Source organism: Drosophila albomicans, chromosome 3 (assembly GCF_009650485.2).
Source record: "Drosophila albomicans strain 15112-1751.03 chromosome 3, ASM965048v2, whole genome shotgun sequence".
NCBI classification, from domain to species: Eukaryota; Metazoa; Arthropoda; class Insecta; order Diptera; family Drosophilidae; genus Drosophila; species Drosophila albomicans.
This window is the reverse complement of record NC_047629.2, coordinates 43,525,673-43,548,957: the sequence shown is the minus strand read 5'-3', so window position 1 is coordinate 43,548,957 and position 23,285 is coordinate 43,525,673. Positions and strand designations below refer to the sequence as shown.

Genomic DNA, 23,285 nt, shown 5'->3' with positions numbered 1-23,285 from the left:
TTTAAATAACGAAGTTACAGCCGATTTTGTGATTTTAGACCAATTTTTGCGTGCCCTTATAAAAATTTGAGCAAATTTTTCAGAAAATTTTGAAAATCCTTGAATGCCAATCGATAGAGCTGCTTTCAGGGAGCATAAAAAATGTGTCCTTTTGCCAGGACACCGCAGGATATCCTAGAAAAGAGCAAAACAAAGCTGGTTTCACCCTAAAAGTAGGCAACACTTTTGGCCAGTTGAACTGCGCGCAGTCGCAGTAAATTTCCTTATTTGCGCCTGCCTGAAAGTAGGCAACCAATTTTTTAAAACCCGCCAGGTTATTATCTAATTAGGTTAAATAAGTTTCAATTGATGCTAGATTTCCTGGCCTATTAAAAAAACGCAATGTTAAGTTTTTAGAAGTGTTTTTTTATCTTTTGTTTCAAAAATACGTATACAAATTTATCCATTGCTTGTTATACTTAATTGCTATATACATACATATAATATATGTACCGTTTACGATGTAATTAATTCTCGAATGTTTACAATTATAAGCTGCGCTCCCGCCCTTGTATGTGTGTATGTGTGTAAACTTATTTGTAAGTATTAGATCGATAATTAGATTATTGCTGTCATAAATTATTAAATCTAATTGAAACACTAAATGGGGGAGGAGCACGAGTACAATCGATCGATCGATAATAGCAAACTGCTGGAGTGCTGCTAAGTCGTGTCCCACAATCATGCTAACTAAAAACTAAATCAAATAATTTACAATACTTCTTCATGTGACTGCGCGATAAGTGGGTTCCCTAAATCATATCCCAAATATATAATAATCATAATGAATATATGGTTAAGTGCTTGTTATTTATGCATTTGGATGGATGGATAAGTGCATGCATTTCTCCTGTTTGTTTGTGTATTATGTTATGTGTGTTGAGTGAGCTGCTTGCCTGTTTGTTATATACGTCCTAACTAAGAATAACCTGATTTTACTACACGCTATATTCATAAAAATATATCACAAAATCAGTGAAATGAAAATTCGCTGGAGTATTTGCTTGTTTCGCTATGCTTTGGATGATGCGTGAGATGAACATAATGATGCTAACGATGATAACGTTGATGTTGATGATGGTTTTGGCAATGGTTTGGTCCTGTTCTCAGCTGCAGCTGAGCGTCTGTCATCTGAAGCTGATGCCACACTTGCGACTAATCTTCGGCGTGTGTATATACGCAATGGAGAGAAGCAGCGGCACATCGTTCTCCGATAATTGCAACGGTGTTGTGATGTCGCTCAGGCGACACGGATCCGTTTCCAGCAGAAATGCGGCCAGCGTTTCTGATTGCAAATAAATTTCCTGCAGCTTCGATTCCAGAAATGCCAGACACTGCAAAGAGCAGAGATGATTAATAACATGATAGTCAGCAAAGAAACGTGCTCGACTTACCTCATAGGCGGGTATGCCGCCAACGTGCATGGCTTGAACAGTTTCGAGCATGCTGGAGACCAGCTGTGACATGCCCACCGGCGAGCTTTGGCCGCCGGCATAGGGGAATTGCTGCAGCTGTGATGAGATTAAACGTACATCCCACTTGTCCATATCGGCCACAATGGCGATATTCTCCGCCGGCTGTGAGATGAGCGAGGCAGAACGTGCGGCCAGCGCCAGATCCTCGCGTAGATTCATTTCCCACTTGTTGGGCGGCGCACAGGTGCCCTACAAAATAAAAAAGAATAAACTATTATAGAAATTGCTTGGCAAAAGTATTGACAATAATTGAACTCACCTGCAGCACCATGTCGGAGACGTAGTGATCGCTGACGCTGAGTAACAGCGATGGAATGAAACCGGCGCGCAATTTGTCACCCGGTGGTTCGTCCTCCTGTGGCAGTTCCTTGATACCCGGAACTGGCAGCTTGAGCAATTGCTGCGATTCATTGACAGCCGCACACTTGGCTGCCACCGACGAGACAGAGCTGCGCTGCGAGGGCAGCCGCTTGTTCTGCGCCCGACGCGTATAATTGGGCGTGGTCAGTGGCTCCGGCATCGATTTGAGCGTGTCGATGGAGGCAGCCGAGTTGACTGTCTGCAGTACACTCGAACTGTTGCTGCTCTCGTTGTAACAATGCACTTCATCCGTCTCGAACTCCAACTCGGTGGCATTCGAAGGGGTCTGATAGGTGGCGCTGCCACTGTTGATGCACACAATGCAACGATCGCTGCCCACAGTTGTTGAGCTGCTGCTGGCTGCCAGCTCCGCCTGCTGTTGTTCTTGCTGCTGTTGCAGCGTGACGCTGCTGTCGCTGGGCTTGAGTGATTCGTTGGCCTCCAGCTTGCTGGCCTTGTCCATCAGCAGATCGTAGTTGTTGGACATGACCAGATTCTTACTCTTCATGTAGTTGGTCGCAATCTGCGGATATTGCTCAAAGTTGAACTTCATGCCCGAGTGCTTCTTGTTGGCCATCGTGGCGTCATGGGTGCGCTGATGCAGTGCACACAGCAGCTGTGGCTTGGACTCGTTGTCCTCGTTGAGATCCTCGTTGCTCTTCTTGAGATTGATCAGTGGCTCATTGTCGCCCAGCACAAAGACAACGCCGTTGCCATTGTCCACAGCGGTCTGACGACTGATGCCGTGCTCGCGTTCAATGAGCTTTTTGCATTGATCGAAATGGATTTGCTCCTCCAGACTAACGTTCTCCTTGATGGGCTCAATGCCCCACGTCATGCGTCCGCTCTTGCCCATGCTGTTCTGCGTTATCAAATCGGAGAGCGACAAATGCGAGACGCGTCGCTCATGCACCAAAGGTTCCAGCGGTTCAGGCGGTGAACTGCTCTCCACAGAGTAGCTGCTGCAACGACGCTCTAGCTTGCGATTGATAATCTTGACGCCCTGCTGCAGCTTGGCCAGATCGCTGAGACTCAGTCCCTCCTTAACGCCCGCTGTTGGCACCATGTTCCAGAAGAAATTCTTTTTGCTCTGCTGCTGCTGCTGAACCGATGATTCCACTGCTGGCGATGGCATCGATTTGACTTCATCGAATTCCAAAGCTTCGATGGCGCCATCATCGATGCTGCCACCGGTGCCCACAGAACCAGCATTCGACTCTTCCTCCATGTAGAGCTCCACATTCTCAGGCGTCGTCACCGTCAGCCTGATGCGTCCATCTTTGCCAGTACGAAAATATTGCTGCGCCTGCTTCGCCAACAGCGATTTCTTCTCGATGCCCGTGTCCATGAGATAGTTGCCAATACGCAGCTCCTGCTGCACAAAATGCGAGTCACGAAATGCCAACACCGTTGGAATTTCGTTCTTTTTCAGTGTGGTGCCAATGAACTGAGCATCAGTTTCATCCAACTGCTGCTGATCATCGCCGCTATCCAGTTCATCCAGCTGCTGCTGTTGCTGCAACAGCAAAGACTCATCATCATCATCCACAATGGCGTTGAGGTTCTGCTTGCACGTTGTTGTGCGCGTCAATCCGCCCAATCCCGTTGTGGCTGCAGGACGTCGTCGTAGCGTGGGCGGACTCTTGTGCCGCTCCTGATTCGTTTGGCCAACGACAAGCTCGTTGATCAACTGCTTGTTGAAATCCTCACGCTTGGCGGCACGTCGCACCTCGCTGCAGCGTATGAAATAGGTCAACACATTGAGCAGCTTCTCCACCCACATCTTCTCGGTGCCATAGATGATAGTGCGCGCCAGCTTGGGTGGCATGCCGATGGCGCCATACAAATCTCCGAGTTGCGCCCACAGCGCATTGTACGGATGCTTTTGAGCCACTTGTAGTAGCTTCGCACGTCGTTCAATGGCCGCCGAAGCAGCCGAGGAACCTGAACCGCTAGACCGAGAGCTATTGAACGCTGAGACGGTGGCCACCCAGCCCAGATGGTTGGTAAGAATACCTGTCAACATGGTGCTAATGAAGCTGCAAGAAAGATATAGTATCTTTGTTAATTAGTAAGAAAAATAAATAGTCTTTATTTAATGCTTACAAATTGGAGTCTTTGGTGTCGGCGAAAGAGAGCAGATCGCACAGCTCCTTGATGAAACGCTCGGCCACAGTTTTGGAGTACTTGCTTCCGCTAGTCGTGATGCTCAGCCAGACGGGCGTCTTGATGCGCGGCGCCGTAAACAGATCGCTAAACCACTGCTGTGCATCCTGCCATGCCTGGAACATGATCTGCAAGCAAGAGTAGGAAAAAAATATTAGGATAATGTGATAGCTACATTTGACTGTAAGAGACCCTTTAGTGCTCAATGTCAAGTTAACAAATTATAAAGATTCCTTATAATCTAAGCAAACCAGCGTCATAGTTATTACAACTTTTGGACTTCAGTTAAAAATGTGTTTAATACCAAAGTATGATACCAACATTTGACTGCTCTAGACCCTTTTATCTTCTACAATCGATGCGGAAAAATCATTATAAAATTATACCTCAACTAATAATGATTTCTCGATCAAATAAGACTATTTATCAATCTTGATTCTGAACTTGAATTTAAAGTATTTCATAACAAAGGATGTTGGGAACATTCTACAGTGGAAAACCCTTTGTTTAATTATGAACATTTCTAAGAATTGATCCTCAAAGAGAACCTTAACTAATGATTTCTTAATCAAAATATTTCAACAGCTATACCTTATTCTTAAACTGCATTTAAGGTGAGTTTGACAGCAAAGTATGATATCAACATTCGACTGTTAGAGACCCTTTGATCTCTGATCTCTCAAACAAACTGTTAGGTAATTCTGATGCATGATTTTGATTATAAATATGTTTTATGACTTTGATGAGAAGCTTGTTTTGTATTCTAATGTAATAATAAATTCATCTCTAACTCACCTGCAGAAAGTTCTTGTGATTAATGTAAGCATGCTCTGTGCTCGCTCGCAGTCGACTCAACATGGACTCGAGCAGCGCAATGTGCTCGCTGCAGAAGAGCTCCATTTCCTCCTCAAAGGACTCACTCATCGTAATGCAGACAGCAAGCCCGAGCTTGTGCCTACGTCGCTGATTTGCCTGACGTCGACCCATCTCGGGATTGCTGCGCGACTCATTCGCACAGTAGCTGGCGCGTCTGTACTGCGGAGGGGCCATGCCACCTCCCTCGCTGCCACCGGCTGTGGCAGCCTGATTGCCAGCGGAGCCGCCGCCATTCAGTTGCACATTGTCGCTGAGGAAACCGATAAGGTCATGCTTGGAATGCTCATACTCGAAGGAGGTGCGCAAATTGCGCGAGATTCGTCGCTGCAGACAACCATCGCTGGCAAACTCATCCAGCTGCGGCGAGCTGGCAAAGAAACTCCAATCGTCGAGGCTGAGCTTACGCATGGCATCCGATTGATCGGAGATCACACTCCCTAGGCTGCTGCGTGTGGAATACTGATACGACCACTGATCTCCACTGGAATAGGGGCCACCTGTACCACTCCCACTGCCCGAGGCACTGGCCGAGTAACCCGAGTCGGTGGCATTGCTGTACGTGGAGGAGAAGCGCGGTCCACTGTCCGCTATCGACAACGAATGCTGATCGGCAGCTACGGGCACATCCAGCGGTGGCGTCAGACTCATCTGTCTGCCGCCCACGCTCACACTGAACGGCATGGAGAACGAGTTCATCGAGAGACCATCCATCGAGCCGTGTTCGCTGCAAATCGAGCTGCGCGGGGTGAGGCTGTTCATCGAGAGCGTCGAGTACGGCGAATGGCCTCCAGCTCCGCCTGCTCCGCCATTGGCAGTGGGTGTAAGATAGACCTGAGAGCAGAGTATCCTTGCGGGCTGTGGCAACCAGTGCACCTTCAAGGCAGTGCCGCAAAAGGACATGGCCAGCGAGCCAAAAACCATCTCGCCAATGGGCGTGATGTCTGCGCCAGACGGACGATTGTGCTGTGGAATAAGATAGTGACGAAGAGAGGGATTAGAGAAGGTTTAGATTAGCAGGAATTGAGAATAAAAGGAAGAGATTGTAAGGCAGGTGAAGAAACAAGCGATTATAGTAAGACAGAGTGATCTTAGTAGTTGAGTTAAGAAAGACATAAACGGAATTGGAGATTAAGTTGAGTAAGAACGGGGACTGAAAACCATCAGAGTTTTAAAGAAGATGAAGAAGTAGGGGAACTAAGAAGTGTTTACAAAGAAATTATAGCAAGAATTTAGGAATAATGGAAGAGATTTTAAAACAGGTGAAGAAACGAGGGATTAAATCACAATTGTACGGCATATTGTGTTCTTACTAGTAGTGAAAAAAGAGTATTAAGAAATAGAGTATGCAAAGAAATTTAAGTTGAAACAATAGAGAATATTGTTCCCGTGTTAAGGAAAAAACATACGAAATTGCAGCAGAAGCTAAGGCAGAAGAAAGACATGAATTTGAGCAGAATTTATAGAAAATGCAGCGGAATTAAAGAAAGAGCTTAAGAAGAAGATCTAGATAAAATTGACAAAAAAAAAGAGAATTTTTGAAAAAATGAAAAGGCAAGGATACCAGATGCTAGATCAGGACTTAAGGAATTTAAGATGAAACGATAAAAGAAAATGAGATACAAGTTGAGGAGGAATCAGATAAGTTTTTGGACAGAGCTTAGGAAATAATAGAGATAGAATGCAATATTAAGAAGAACTTAGAGTAGTAATAGTGATTTAAGGAAGGAGATTACATCAGGATTATATCAGACAATGAAAGACTTAAAGAAAATGCATAAGCAAAGAAAGGAGAGTTTAGGAATTAAAAAGAAACATGGTGATTCACTTACTTTGTAGCCATACTCGGGGCACACCTCGATCAGGTTGCTGCTGTTGTTGTTGGAATGTGCTTTGGCCTGCAATTTGCCATTCTGCAGCGTCGTGAACTTCTCATTCTTGAGGAACTTGCCACCGCCAGCTGTGGCACTCGACGAATCCTTCAACGTCACCTTCTGCAAGGCGTGCGAGTCGAACAACAGCCGGCGTCCATGGCTGTCGTCCTCTTTGTAAAGCAAAACGCGCACCTGGCTGACATCGAAGGGGAATTGGCTGCAAAAGCAAAAGAGAAAGAAACAACCTTAGTTATAGGAAAGAGATAGGTAATATGTGCCTCAGATGACGCACAAATTTTTGGCACATTCAGTCGACACCCACGAATCGTATGTTACACAAAGTTTTTGGGGATTGCGACAATGGTTAAGGTCATGAGTCACGAGTCACGAGCAATGTACGCAAAACTTTCGAATGAGGAAGGCTGTGAAGGTGCAATTAATAGACATAGAGTAAAAATAGATAAAATATCATTTGCCAACTTTATTTAACTTTTAAAATACAACTGATCCCATATTATGTCAAAAAAGAACAGTCCTATAATAGAAGAAAGTGAAATTCTATTCATAAGACTTCCTTTGCGTAGATCACACAATTTTTATGGCATAGCAAATGAAGAAAACTTATCTTGAGGGTGATAATTCACATTCCTAATTCAAAATAATTCGTTTGCTTTATAAAAAAGACATCACATGTTATGATTATCGTTAGCTACTGTAAGATAGTCAAATAATCTTTATACACAGTCATCATTGTTTTGCTTTCTAACATTCCACAAATAGATTACCAAATGCAACTCAAGAAAATCTCTCAATGAAAACGTTAAAAAATTCCTTCGAACATAATCAAAACATTTATAGTATTCTAGGAAAAACTATCGCTTTAAGCTGATTGATAGCAATCACGAGAACTACGTTAATCTAAGTACAAAATTCCACAAAAATTTCGGAACAATAATATAATTTACTATCATGCAAATAAACTAATAGACTATTATGGCAATATGATAATGTTAGTTTCGCTAGTTCCACTTAAATTTTGGAGCAGATAACAGCTGACTATCATATCATATTAATTCCCCGATACCAATCAACAAATCGCCACACACAGCTGACAAAAATATTTACCATCGTAAATACAGTATATGATAATCATAATCGTAATCGCAATCAAACAATCACAATCACAAACGCAGTGGCTGAAGTTCAGAATATACTTGTATATTCACAAATATAAATATAGAGATTAGCGCTTACTATCATATGATATCAGAGAGATGTTAATCACAGTTCTCCGAGAGCGTGAATAATTCCCCGACTGAAGGCAACAACAGTTGGTCAACAATTGCTCATCTTCCTTAGCGAAAATGAAATGAAATGAATCCGCACTCGAAACAAATTACAGCGTCTCTTCTCTTCTCCTCCTCAACAAATTCACTCGCTACGTCGCAGTAGCATAATCTTAGTGAAGTGCTCCTCTATTCATTGTCAAATCGAGAAATTGGGAGGGAGGTGAAGAGGAAGGAGGGGATGGGGTGTATAAATTGTATGTTCGCTCTATATATAGCACACATGAACACACGGCACGTGACGATTACTCACGGCAAAAATACAAAATACAAAATACTTGCGACCCTGATAACCCCCATCCCCTCCCTATGTTCCTCTTGCCTCTGTTTTCTTTTTGCTCTCTTCTCTTTCTCTACTCTTCTTTCTTTCTCTCTGTAGTTCCGAGTTAAGTTTGTGTTCTTTTTTTCTTTATTTTGGGCGTTTTTATGATGTTTGCGATTAGATCGTGTGCCAGACATAAGAATAACTTGTCGGTGTTATCGGTTATCGGATGTGAAAACAAATGCTGACTTGCAAAAAAAAATAGGAAAACACAATCACAAAGTGAGAGGGGAAATCGTTAAATTCCTGATCACCCAAAAACATTGATCACTTCCCACACACACACACACACACACTTTCAAAAAGCACTCGACATCGCGTCAACCAATTTCAGATTTGAGGTTCTAATTTATTTTTAGTGGGGCTTATAAATGGATTGTGGGACTTCTAACAATAAGTAGCGCTAAATTGAGAATACGCCAACTGACTAAATTAGCGCTATAATTAACGAAAATTTCAGCTCTTAATGCTTTATGACTGCCTAGTCCTCCTCCTCAGAGCGGGTGGAAGCGGGGGTGGGAGGTAGATACTCTGCTTTATTGCTTAATTTGGTCGTGTTTTATGAGACCGCGATAAGAGGCCCAAGGGGGAATTTTCTATGTGAGACACATAGATTAGTTAGTGTGGGCCCGACTGGGATCACGAGTGCAGATCCGCGGTTATTTTCAAAAATTGAGGCCGGACAGACAGACAGACGGACGGATGGACGGACAGGCGGAGGTAACATAATGTGAGCTTTGGTCAGTAAATGAGGGGGAGCTTACGTGTATTTCAATGGCGCCGTATGCATGCGGATGGGTTTGTTTTGTGGGTTGTTGGAAGTGGACGCGTTCAACCAACTCGCGCGCTATGAATATATTCGTACACTTTATATATATATGTATATCCAATATTTGGCTGGAAGTAGAACGATCGAGCAACGCGAGCGCAGTGTTTATGGCCGCGATGCTAGACGCCAAATGAAGTTCAAGGCGTTGTGAATCGCGAAATGGGGCGAATCGGAACGGATCGGATCGGATCGCATCGGAACGTCCCGGACAACAACAGCAACAACAAAACGATAAACGAAACAAAAACAAAAAAAAAAAAAAAAAAAGCAGACGAAATCGAACAGAAACTGAACAGAACAGAACTGAAAAGTACCTCAAGGCAGCGACGCGCACGTCTGAATATGAGAGTGAGTGTAAGTATGAGTGCTCGCTGCTAGTACTCGGTATAGACTCGGGTACTCGCGCGCGCCTGATCGATATAACATACTACACACACACACATACGTATCTCTCAGCCACACATAGTATATATATTTATGCAGATACGGCGACGACTGTCGACTGAACACTGAACACTGACGACTGCGCCTCATGGGGCACAACAGTCTCTCTCTCTGTGTGTGTTGGCGGTGCGCGGTGGCAGGGCGAATCACTTCAATTGACGCGGCAGGCAGGCGAAGCAGGCGAGGCAGCAGTGTCGTCAGTGGAGGCACTCAAAGAGACGAGGTGCGGCAAAAAGCACGGCGCGCGCTGCTCACATGATTCGCGTCCAGCTGCGACACAACGACGACGAGCATCACATGTGCCACCACACAACAACACAAGCACAACCACCACACACACACAGATAGAACAACACCACACACACATTGTCTTGTCAGAGAAGAGTGATGTGTTAATATTTTGTTTAACAAACAGGCAACAACAACAAAGAGCAGCGCGCGCAAAAAAAAAAGCTGCAAAATAAAAACAAATCAGACACTTTTGTGATGGATTAGAGTCGCAGCGAGTCGAGAGTCGATAAGTCCGCGGAACTGGACTTTGACACCTGCCTGGCCTGCCACTGGCCTACGTGTCGTATGAGCGATCGACCTGCCACTGACCCACTGACTTCCTACAACCAACACTTGGTTTATTGCTCCAACTCTTGACGCCAGGCGCCCATCAAAACTAACTTTCATACTTAACTCATTCATTAAAAAAAGGAAGGTAGAGAGGTAAAACATTTCAAGATAGATGTTTTTTTGGCGTTGCATGATGATGATGAAATAGCGCAGCTAATCAGTCTGGTATCGTAAAACTCGCACAGTTGGGAGTTCATTGATACCGTAATTTCACAACATTTAGCAAATAATCTAAAGATAATGAATCTCTCACTCTATATTTAATTTGTTATTTATACTTAGTAATTTTTTGGGTATCCGAATGGGAATTCAATTTCTATTAACCGACTGTAATCAATGTCCTCGCATTAGCCGTGTTATCATCGAATTCGTTCCACTTCTTTTCAATGGAAATCAAACTTCAGTTGTGCATCAGTTTGACGGGCGGAAACCATAATTGTAAAACGATACAATCGACCCATTTGTCGATATGATTCACCCAGGGTAAACACTAAAAATAAATAAACTTGCGACATTTGCCAACTTTGCAGCAAAGTTTTGCATTTCTTTGCAGCCAGTTGCGAATTGCAAGTTTTGCTGGAACTGCATTAAAAAAGAGTGAATTACTCTTATTACAATTGCTCGATTCGACTTTTGGATTATTTCCGGCAAAAAGGCAATAAATAATGATTCCAAATTACAGAAGTAAGCTGTAATAAAGTGCATAGTATAATGTTTCATAGCCTACTTAAGTTTCGTCTAATACTTCCTATGACAGAAATCTGTAATAACAACTTCCTATATGCATTTGATTCAGCTGTATCACGTTTCAGCGCAACATGAACGAATGTATCTCAAAGTTTGCCCAAGAGTGTAAAAATAAAAATAAGACCAGACAGTGGTTTTATTTTAGCGCATTTTCCCCTAGGAACAATTTAAATCGAATTTGGCGAATGCGTTTTTATATTTCCTTAATACTTTGCTTCACATTTTGTGTTGTTCAGTTGGAGTATTTGCGGTATTTTTAGATTTAATTTTTCGATGTTCATTTGTCGATTAGAGGAAACGAGCTTTTTAAGTATTCCTCGAGAGTGCGCGCGGCTTTAAAGTCAACTCAAGAGCAACGGCGACTGATACCTAGCATAACCTTGCAGCGGGTAATCGAACTCTCAGTCACGATGCTGGAAATGTATAACTGTATCGCATTGTGTGTGTACAGGGTGTATTGCGATGCACACAATGCCGTGACACCCTGTTGTCGTTGTTGCTGTTTGCTGTGGGGGTTGTCGACAGATTGAGCTTTTGCTGCAAGGGCGAACTTAAGCTCGCGGTCGTCTCACCTCGCCTCGCATCGCATCGTTCGCACTCTTTCTCACTTTCTTGCACTTTGTAGCCATCTTGCTCCGACAGTGGTGCCATCTCGCTCAGTCGCTTTGATCTTGCCTGCGCGGCTCTTGCTGCTTGCCATATGCTTGGATCACATGCTTTATTTTTCAGCTACGCAAGCAAAACAAAAGGCGAGCAACAATAATAAAATAAAGCAGCAGAAACAATACTAAGCAAATACATTAACTTATGTGTGCACACACACTCACACATACACTCAAGTATATTATGTACAAACAGAAATGTTCATATGTGTTGGTTGGAAAAAAAAGAGACTCTTTTCGCCCCGCGGGCTTTTTGGTTGAGCAGATTGCGTTGTGTTGGCGCCGCTGCCGTTTACTTGCTGGGCCAAGGCAACAGAGGAGCACCACTATGGAAAGAGGGGAGAGGGGAAGGGAAGTACGGTGGGTGCTATGTTCCAAATATGATTGATATGCTGTACGGTTCCGCTTATCAGCGCCAAACACTTGAATTATGTTAAGTGCCTCTGATTAGCCCTTTTGGATTTACTATAAATCGAGCAATTATAACGCAAGCAATCAAGAACAAGCGACCGTGATCGACAGCTCGGTACTGCGCATTAGTTTTGCTAAGAATCGACCTAATCAAGTGTATACAACATTAGATTAATCAAATTATTACTTAAGAATTTATGCAGAACTCTCGGGTCAGTTGGTCAGCTGAAAACCAAGGCTAAATCTTTCACATTTATTATCAGTTGCTTGTAATTGGAAAAAATACTGAGGCAGTGGGTGTGGCAAACTTGATCTGTGGCCTGTGTTTGATGTGAATGTTGCCTTTAAATTAATGAGCGTAAAATCGACTTTTAATATCTAGTTACCAAGTCATTAAGATTGTAAGTCAATAATCGAAAGGTTTGATTAATATTTGAGGTGCAATACTGTGTTGCTAAGGTATTATTTTTAGATAGTACGATTTTTCTACTAAACTAACGAAAGTGTTGGTTTAAATTTAATTTTCAAAACTGTGTTTGTTTAGAGACTACTTTTAGATTGTACGGATTCTCCACTTGAATAAATCTATGTACTCAAAAAATATATTTAGCTATAGCAAACATTGCAAGATTTTGCACTTAATACATACATACATATAAAACAAAGCGTCTTTAACTTAAGCAAACATTGCCACGCAGTCATCAAACTCTTTCTTGCAGCGAATATAACAACTATAAATACAGTGTATAAGTATGTGAGTGTAAGTACAGATATATGCGCACATATATACGTGCCTAAGACTATATATAGTCGTATATATAGGCTGCAATTTGTAGCCATAATCAAATCAAGCGGCAACATCTTTTAATCGCATTACACTGTCTGTGTGTGTGTAAGTGTGTGTGCAAGTGGTACTGTATGTGTGTCTTTGTTTGAGTCAGTGTGTGTGTGAAAGAGAGCGTGCAAATAAAAACAGATTTCCAAAGTGACTACAACAAAGCAAAAGCAACACAGCGACAGCAAACAGAAACAGCAACAGCAGCAGCAGCAAACAGCAACAACAGCAACAGCAACAACGACGGCAGCTACAACAACCAGTTGCTTCATACAACAAGTCACATGACCAAACCAACCCAACGATGGCGACGATGGCGTCGCTGCCGGCAGCGACGTTGGCAGCGTTAAAAGCACAGCGAGCGCTGTTGAACGACAATGAAAATGACAACAAGCTGCCTCTGCCGGCAAAAGGCGCAAAAGTCAGGCGAGTTGCGGTCGCAGTCGCAGTCGCAGTCGACGTCGACTGCAGCAGCGGGAACAAGAGAGACAGAGACAGAGACAACGCAGAGTCGTTTGTTTGGTAACAACAACAAATTGCCTATCATTATCATGAGATGCAGCTCTATTATAAACAAATATATATACTCTATATAGACAGATATTTAATATATATAAATGTAAATAACTGTGGTGTGCGCAATAGATAAGTGGTTAAAGAGCAAACGACCTTCACCCCCGGCCCCGCTTCGGCCTGCGTCAACCAAGCAGCCCGTTGTTCAAGTGCGCAAATAATCGAATGTCAAGTTCAAAGCAAATTGCCAAAAGGCGTTGTCTGTCATCGGCCACAGTAGTTGTCGATGTTGTTGCTGTTGTTGTTGTCGTGGTAATTGCCAACGTTGTCAGGTCCCAGGCGAGTGGTGGGCCAGGTAATAGCCCACAATAACATGAGAAATGTATCAGGCAAACAAATGAGCAAATGACGACCAGACCACGACGACGACGGCGACGACGACGGCGACAGCGACGCGACGTCGTCTGATTGCCAAGTGACACTTGAGGCAATGCTAAAATCAACACAAACAATGAATGAAGTACCAGCAGCATGCCTTGCTCGCCTCCCCAAGCCGATCCCCCCGCCCCCTCTGCGTCACTCGGCGATCAATGAATAGAACCACTAAAAGCACAAAAAGTAAAACAAAAAGAACGAGAACGAGACGGAGAAACCAGAAGCCGAAGTGGAACTGCGAACCAGTTCAACAGCTCGGCGGGGGAGTTGCTTTTGATCATGTGACGTTGGATTAACAAACACACACACACACACACACATACACACGGAGGCACGCACACGCACACACACCTAGATATATCTGCCATATGGGAGGGTGAGTCAAGATGGGAGCGGTCAACGAAATACAAAATAAAGGTGACGGAACCAAAGCAAAACAAATGGCGATTCATCATTGCAATGCACTCATTAAAATGAGCTTAACATTTTGAGCGAAAGTCAATAACAATAATAAAATCAGTAAACATAAATGAAATTATAATAAACGAGTGAATACTCATTAGGCATAGGCAAAATATCAATTGATCATGCCCAATTATACACATTTGTTTGGGGTGGAGTTTGGGTTATTAATAAATCTAAAGAGCCAAAGCAAATAGCGTAATTTCATTTAAATGTCCAGATTCCAGTTAAGCATTAACATTGTCAGCACATACGTAAATTTCAGGAAATTGGGCTTAAATGTGCATTAACATTAACAGCGTCACTCAACACAACACATCGAAGTGAGTAAACTTTGTGCCGCCCGATGACGAAATAATGACTATAAAGCTAGTGTCAAAGTTTTGCCTTTCGGGTAGTGCAATAACATTTTGACAGCGTCACATTCACTTGTTTACCTGAAAATAAATGCTAAAAAATAATCTTGTTGAACCCCAAAGTTCAATAACATGAATGTTGAAACTGTAAACATTAATAGTTTCGTTTTAAACCTACATTAATTGCATAATTCTAATGGAACTTTTCCACTTTTTTAAAAAAGATTATCTAAGCAATAAAATGATTAAAATGAAAAAAAGAGTTTAATTACTACTTTTTTAGATTTAATATTAATATGGAAATATTCAACTTTAAAGAAAAGATTACCTGAACAATAAAATGCAACTAAAAATGAATTTTCTAATTATTACAAATTAAAATTAAAAGGAGAATTTAACTATATTATTTTTTAGATTTAATATTTTTATTATTATTTTTGTCTCTAGTTTTCATTTATTTATTTGTTTTATAGTGCTGCAATCCACTTCTTTTAAGCTACGAATTCTAAGAAAAAAGAAAATATAAATAAATACTTTAGGTTCTTCACATTCTTTCCATTTACCGCAAAAATATTCAACTTTTATAAAAAAGATTATCTAAGCAATAAAATGCAACTAAAGATGGAATTTCAAAACATTACAACTCAAAATTAAAAAGAGAGTTGAACTATATTCATTTTTTAGATGAATAGTTCGTATTATTATTTTTTTCTTCCGTTTTTTATTTATTTATTTGTTTTATAGCGCTGCAATCCACATCTTTCAAACTATAGTTTCTAAGAAAAAAGAAAATATAAATAAATACTTTAGGTTCTTCACATTCTTTCCATTTACCGCAAAAATATTCAACTTTTATAAAAAAGATTATCTAAGCAATAAAATGCAACTAAAGATGGAATTTCAAAACATTACAACTCAAAATTAAAAAGAGAGTTGAACTATATTCATTTTGTAGATGAATAGTTAGTATTATTATTTTTTTCTTCCGTTTTTTATTTATTTATTTGTTTTATAGCGCTGCAATCCACATCTTTCAAACTATAGTTTCTAAGAAAAAAGAAAATATAAATAAATACTTCAAGTTCTTCACATTCCTTCCATTCACCGCATGCCACATACCAAAAATGTTTAATCTACAATAGAAATACTATTGGGCTCTCTTTCTACTAAGTCACGCTCACAAACATCAACTGCGTCACATGAGCGCAAACCTCATTTCAAGATAGCGGCAAAAAGAAAGCGCTGTGTCAGCTTTCCAGCTAACCAGCTTACCACATGAGGCACCACAAAGCTGGCCCCACTTGCCACGGCATTAATAATAATCTCTGTGATTGTACTGTGTATTGCATGCATATATGATATAGTATAAATAAATGAATATATATGTACATACAAGATATATAAATATATATATATGTGCATTTAAAATTTCTGTTGATTTTTTAGCAACCATAATTCGCCATAATGTGCATTTTTATTATTATGGCTTCAATTTCGCAATTGTAGCTATAAATTTGTGGACATCATAATACCGAAAAGACACGCGGACAGACGGTGAACGGGAGTATGAAGAAGGCAGAAGGCAGAAGGCAAACGGCAGTCAGATGGAATTGATTGTGATGAATGATTTATGCATAACAAGATATGCCACAGAGATATGTGCAGTATAAACAACAAGAGGCCAAATTGACGTGAACAGAGCTTAGCAGCATTATTTACACCTTGACGGGCAGCAGCACTTTCTACACTTTTTGGGCATTATGTCTAATTTGACGTTGCTCGTTGAAAAGCAAAAGCAATTTTGTTAACTGATAATTACCAACGACAACTACAATGACAACGACAACGACAGACAGTGACAGAGGCAGAGGCAGACAACGTAGCGCGTCCAGCTATCAGTCCCAAACAACAATAACAACAACAACTACTTCGAATACCAAAACAAAAAAACAACGAAAGCCGCAGCCACAGCGCAATGACTGCGACGACTCACTCATATGACTTGGCAGACCACGAGACTTCACACATGGAGGAGCCACAGTGGCAAACGTCGACTACGTTGGCATTTAAATGTGATTATACTCTCTAAAACCAAGTGAACTGTGACTGGGAATATTTGCGGTGAAGCAATTGTTGTTGTTTATTTCTTTGAAATTCACACGACAAATTATAAAAATAATATTTCATATGAAATAAAAGACTTGTTTGTTGAAAGCACTTTCAATAGTTAGGCTTTCGCTCAAAGTTGTGCTTTTAATGTGCTTTTAACAGCTTTTCGTTAGAAACAAAGCCTTTTCTCAAAAATGTGATTGTAATTTCTATTTTTACTTCAACTGAAGAGAATTGCGAAATGCGAGTCTGAACTTTTAAATTTATATTAACTTTTTCGTTTGTTTAAGATCACAAAATAATCAAAAAACTTTTGATTTTTTAGTTTAAATTCATATTGTTGCATATTTTAGTACTTATTGTATAAGAAATTAGGTAAAAAATTAATTATATATTTGTTTTTACATTCTTTCTCAAAATTATACGCGAAAACACTCAAAAAACTTTAAATTTGTTATTCAAAAATTATATTTTTTAATATTGTTATTGTTTATTGTGTAAGAAATTAGGTAAACAATTAAGTATATATTTGTTTTTGCTGTAACCGCAGCTTTAAAGATTAATAAAGCATCAAATATAGGTTCATAAAACTAAATTCTATATGTTTTGAAGCTAATGTAACTTTTGAAAGTTTTTATTGCGCCTTCGACACTTTTCAGTGCACTTTAAGGTAGCGGAATTTATAGCGAGTTTATTAGTCTAGCAATACTAATTAGCTGTTAATGACTGTTGTCGAGACTGCGACTGGGATTCGCACAAGTACACACGCACACACACACACACTAGCACAGTTACATGCACACATAGATAGAGACAGAGACAGAGATAGAGCCCAGACACCCATATACCAATATACCCGCTGATAATGGAGCAGGGTGATTGTTTGCACTAAAGACACGAGGCTGCTGCGACGCAAATACATTATGCCTCGCAAGGTGCACAAAATTCCATAAAAATAGAAAAAACACAAAAACAAAACAATCACATCAAGTAAAAAACAAACAACAGCAAAGTGACAAATGCAAAGTTAAATACATAATTGACCTAATGAAATGTGACCAGACGACGCCAAACAAAATGGATCACACCAGACATTGGGGCGCCCATTAGATGATCTCGTAATGGGTGGTCGCGATCGATGTAAATCACAATATAACACAACAATAGCACAATAGCTTCATATCCCACATAAGCCTCGTGAGGTTTTGGGGGTATTATTAATAGGGCATGTGAAGCGCTAATGATTGATGTGTCTCTGTATGTGTGTGTGTGCAAGTGTGTGTGTTTTGTAAGTGTGCGTGCGTTCGTGCGTTACATTTGTTTAAACAATTTGCGCTCAGTTATCGACATTAATGAATTTCCAATTCACAATCAATTTTTGGCACACACCACCGCAAGCCCGCAAAAGGCTCTAAATGATATTATTTATACCACACATCTGGTCGCTCGATTGATTTATACGCGAACTCGATGAGCAATCAAATCGATCGATTCACACGATCCCCCACACAAAGCAAAAAAGCTGCAAGAAAAAAACCAGATATATGCATGAAAATGGGTAAGAAATAAGAGAATATAAAAGACTTTGTTGGCATAAAATTTCCACAATCGAGTGCTAATTGCGGCATAGACACAGATAAACTCCCATACCATACCCATATACCATATACTAAACTCTAGTCCGTCTATCAATATCCGATACATCCGATTGTATAGAGCTGTCTCGCTTTGGCTAATTCGTGTGAAAGTTGGCGGCAATTTATCGGAAATTATTAACCACGTGCTAATAACTAAGCACACAAACACATATATGACCATCTGTGTATGTTGTATGTGGTATGTGGTATGTGTGCTTCTGCGTCAAATGACTTGGCTATTTGGGTTAGGGACTTAACGCTGCCGCCGCTGAAACACATGATGCCACTCCATCTGTTTTTTTTTCTTTACTTTTTGTTTTTTTTTTTTGCTGGTTGTTTCTTAAATTTCGCATATTCGAATGTGACGACGACGTCGACGAAATATGCGAATGTCTCAGTCGCAGTCATGTGACTGGCTAGCAAATGTCTAAATATGGACACGACTTGGCCATGATTCACACAGCCACACAGAAGAAGAAGGCAGGGGGGCTTGGCTAGAAAGCTGGAACGAGTCGTCGGGTCAGTCGCATGACTGACACAATCCACACAGATAGTAGTTAACATAATGACGATGATTATTATTTGCTTATGATTATGAGTGTAGATAAAAAAAATAATATTCAACTATTTGCTTAAGAATTTAGTCGCAAGCCACAGAGTCACAAAAAACTGAAAATGGAAATGAACGATAACACAGACGGTCACACTTTCACACACACACACACATAGATAGATAGAGAGTCGTGCGCGCAGAACCTGATGGAAATTTACCCAGGCGTGTCGTCAGTATAAACAACAATTTAATAAATTAATTTTAAGTGTCAGCAAAAGTAAACACACAAATTTATTTATTTTATTTTTTTGTTTGGTTTTACAGCACTCAACCAAAAACTGACCTAAGACACACTTTAAGCACACACTCACACCCACCGGACAGTGTGACCGTCCCTCTGTCCCCCCAACACGCCAGACAGACAACACACAGTGTGTTCCTCCCCCTCGTACATATCATTAGTTTAACGACTACAGCAAATTTTTAAAGTTTACATTTAGCAAAGTGCAAAAACCCCGCAATTAATTAGCAAAGTGAAAAGTTTATCACGTGATGGTGAATGGAGCAGAACAGCAACAACACTGAGTGTGTGTGTATGTACGACAGTGTTGGCCATAAATATGTGTATACTTCTTGCACCTGTATTGGCCAATATACACTTGAAACTGCCAAATGGCCAAATGTGATATACATATGCCATTTTTCATGCCTTATCGGCCATTTGACAGGGGTAAAGGAGGCAAACCACTCCCCTCTTCACCGTCTTAGTACCCCACTTAGATACATGTGTTGATCGCGTTAATCGATTTAACAAAAGACGCGCTAGGCAAACGATTCGCGCACGTTGAGCACTGAATGGGGCAATGCAAATTGTAATTGAACAATTGAAAATGCTGTTGTTATTATTATTATTGTGATTGCGATTGTTCTTCATGATATTGTTACTGTTGTCGTTGTTGTTGTTGCTGTTGCTGTTGTTGATCGAGCATTCACACACAATCAATAAGCAAACAAACAAACATACAACAACAATCAGAACGGTTGACAACAAAGTGCAAGCGTCAAAAATCAACATTGTAAACGCGAGCACAGTTCAGCATACTACATAAGCAAATAAACAGTACTCGTAATAAATAATAATTAAATGAATTAACAGGGAAACAACAAAACAAAGCAACGCACACACATCACATGCCTCCACGCTCACACAACGAATTTCAAATACTCTACAGGCTGCTGCGTAAGTAAACGCAATTAGCTAAAAGGAATGCTCAACTAAGAATATCCTTCTTTCTAGAAGGGTAATCCACATACACATGCGTATGCGCACTCACACATACTTATAGAGTACGTCACACAGCGCAGCGGCAAAGGCAACAACAAAATGTGTATGACATAATAATCACGAGAGCAGGCAGCGACTGTGAACGCCGATTAGCAAGTCATGTGATTCGTTTTTATTTACATTTGCGCCTGACGCCCGCTCCCTCCACACCACGTCTTGCCCACACACACACATACAAAGACACACGCGCACACAGAGTCGCCCACAGTGCCCCCAAACGCCACAGCAAGCCGATCGACAAGTTGGTGCGAGCACAAGCAAGAGCGAGAGAACGAACATATACGAGCGCCCACGAATAAGCGAAATCGTATACGAACGAATCTGTGAGCACTCGTGTGACCAGCAATGCATTGGAAGAGGGAAGTGGAAATAAAGAGAGAGCGCGTGTGAGAGCGAGAGCACAGCACGGGTTAGTAATAGTGTTGGTGGCTTGCTGGAGAGGGCGCACCTTTGACTTGCACTTTGACTTTCCCACAGCAACAACAAGAGCAACAGTTATCTATTCACATACACAGACACAATGGACACATACGCAAATTGAATTGGACCCCACACAGAAAGCAGTGCATTTTTTGGCGTACGTGACGGCTATCGAAGCATTTGCCAAATGTTTGTTGGGTTTATTGTCCCCGTTTTGCGTTTGCGTTTGCCAATTTGCGTACGAGACACCAAGAGGAAGAGATAAAGAGCCGTCGCAAATTGACAGAGCGACGACAAAGGCTAGGCGACAATGGAAATGCTTTCTTTCCACTACCTCTCGTTATCTGTGTGTGGCGAATGCGAATGTGTGTGTATCTGAATGTGTTTGCACTCTTTCTTATACCCGCATGCTTTTCATAGAAAGGTATCGCTATGGTTTCGCCTAAATTCATTAATTAACTGATTACAAGCAAGGAAGGAAGTGAGGCACGACAAAATTTAATAGTTTTAATAGTTTCATATACCCTACGTTAACGGGTATTTAGCAGTCGAGCAGGCACACAAACTATTCGCTTAATTTCGATTTCGCTTTTGCCCATGAGTAAACTGCATGTGCAATGCAGCAGCTGCCTATCGGCCCAGGGGTTGTGTGCCTGTGTGTGTTTGCGCCTTTGTTTTCCAACGTCCTTTATCGACGGCTACTTAATGCCAGGTGTTAGTTAAGGCTTTGTTAGATATGACAGCGTGAGTGTGGCCAGACATTTCGACTGCTACTTGGCAAACAAATTTCAACACGAGAATCACGACACGTGCTGATCTCCAACAATTATACAGTTATTGATATGCATGAGTGTGTGAATGTGAGCTAGCAAGCAAACAAACACACACACATACATAGATAGATAGACAGACAGAGTCAAACACTTACCTTAGATAATTTCTGGACGTTTGCGTAGCTTTTGCGGACGACGAACTATTATTATTATTGCCGGCATTTCCAGCGGCGACAGCAGAAGCAGCGGCAGAGGCGTGAGTACGTGATGCCGCCTCCGCTACTGTTGTTGTTTGGCTATAATTTAGCGTAGTTGACGCTGGTGTTGTTGTTATCTGGTTTGCTGTTGTTTGAGGTGCTGTTTGCTGCGTGGGCGATGTTGCTGCTACTGCGGCGGCTGCTGTTGTTGTTGTTGCGGTTGCTGGTACCGACGGAAAGAACAGTTTATTCAACAAGGCCATAATAACATACAACTGGCGCAACAAGAATCGCAATCATTTATTAAACACAACATCTGGCTAGCCAACACAAATTATTGCAATTTACTTGAAACACACAAATTGCGCTCTGCTTCTTTCTCTTTCTTACTTTTGCGCCTTTTCGTGTGGGGAACGGTGGAGGGTATGTCTAACACTTCACCAACACTAATGCATCAGACGCAACTAAAACGCACTTTAGATTTTTACACACGCACACTATCGAAACTTTCGCTTTGCACTTTTCTTTTTCTTATTTATTGACATTTACTCACTAACACATGCAAGCAAATATGCAAACACACATATATACGAAATACAGATGCAGACGTTATGATGCTGCTGCTCTCTTTTGGCAAACTGGCTGGCAAATGATCTCTTCCTGTCTTGGCCAAATTACACTCACACACACACGTAAACAAAATACACGCGCAGTTCTTTTTGATTGAATATTTGCTATTTTTGTGTTTATTTCACGTGTGGTGGGGGGAACTGAGGTGTATGTGCTCTTTTGCCTATTTCAATCACTTATACATACACACACATATATATTGTGTGCATTTATTTTTTTCGCACTTCTTTCGATCAACAACAATATTTAACGATTTTGCGCGCCCACACGACGTTCGTCTCGGCCAAAAAAAAGATGTATTTATTGTTGTTGCTATTGGGTTTGCAGTTGTTGTTTCTGTTGTTGCATATATCTCCGGAATTGTTTATGCTCACATATATACACATTTGCACGATTCGAATGCGTTGTCGGCGACCGAAAGCTTTTATTTTGTTTTTTTTGTTGATTTGTTTTTCAAACAACCTATTATTTATTTGTGTTACTTTTCATTTCACGCGCTGCGGACGCGACGTGCTTCCTGCTCGACGACAAAACAACAACAAATGTTATTCTTCTTTTGATGCTAGCGACCCGAGCGTGACCACAGAGTCTCTTTTTACTTGTTATACTGTTATACAAATACCGAAAATGTCCATGTTATTGCTCAGCTGAACTGTAGTCGCTCTCACGAGCTGCGTCCGCTCAATACACCATGTTATTAACATAATTGCCAATTTTTCAGTATTTTACCGTTCATTTTGCTGTTATAATAGCCGAAGTGTGACCATATGCAGCGTTCTCTTGTATTATTTTGGTATTCAAATCTTGTTATATTGTCATATTTGGACTAAAAATTGGGTTTTATTTATTAA

The 23,285-nt window shown here is 41.2% G+C and overlaps 1 protein-coding gene across 2 annotated transcripts; it reads right to left on the bottom strand.

Moving 5' to 3' along the window:
• Positions 1–384: 384 nt before the first annotated feature.
• Positions 385–22,980, bottom strand: LOC117567759 (uncharacterized). Of its 2 annotated transcripts, none has more exons than XM_034247950.2 (7): positions 21,763–22,980; positions 6,746–7,004; positions 4,836–5,879; positions 3,981–4,168; positions 1,774–3,913; positions 1,434–1,703; positions 385–1,373 (listed from the first exon to the last, which is right to left on the bottom strand). In XM_034247950.2, the coding sequence occupies exons 1-7, from the start codon at positions 22,065–22,067 to the stop codon at positions 1,167–1,169; spliced, it is 4,413 nt and encodes a 1,470-aa protein (XP_034103841.1). In that variant the 5' UTR covers positions 22,068–22,980; the 3' UTR covers positions 385–1,166. The 2 variants fall into 2 exon arrangements, with proteins under 2 accessions (XP_034103841.1, XP_034103842.1); XM_034247951.2 differs by lacking the exon at positions 21,763–22,980 and adding an exon at positions 9,220–9,311.
• Between the last annotated feature and the right edge of the window lie 305 nt (positions 22,981–23,285).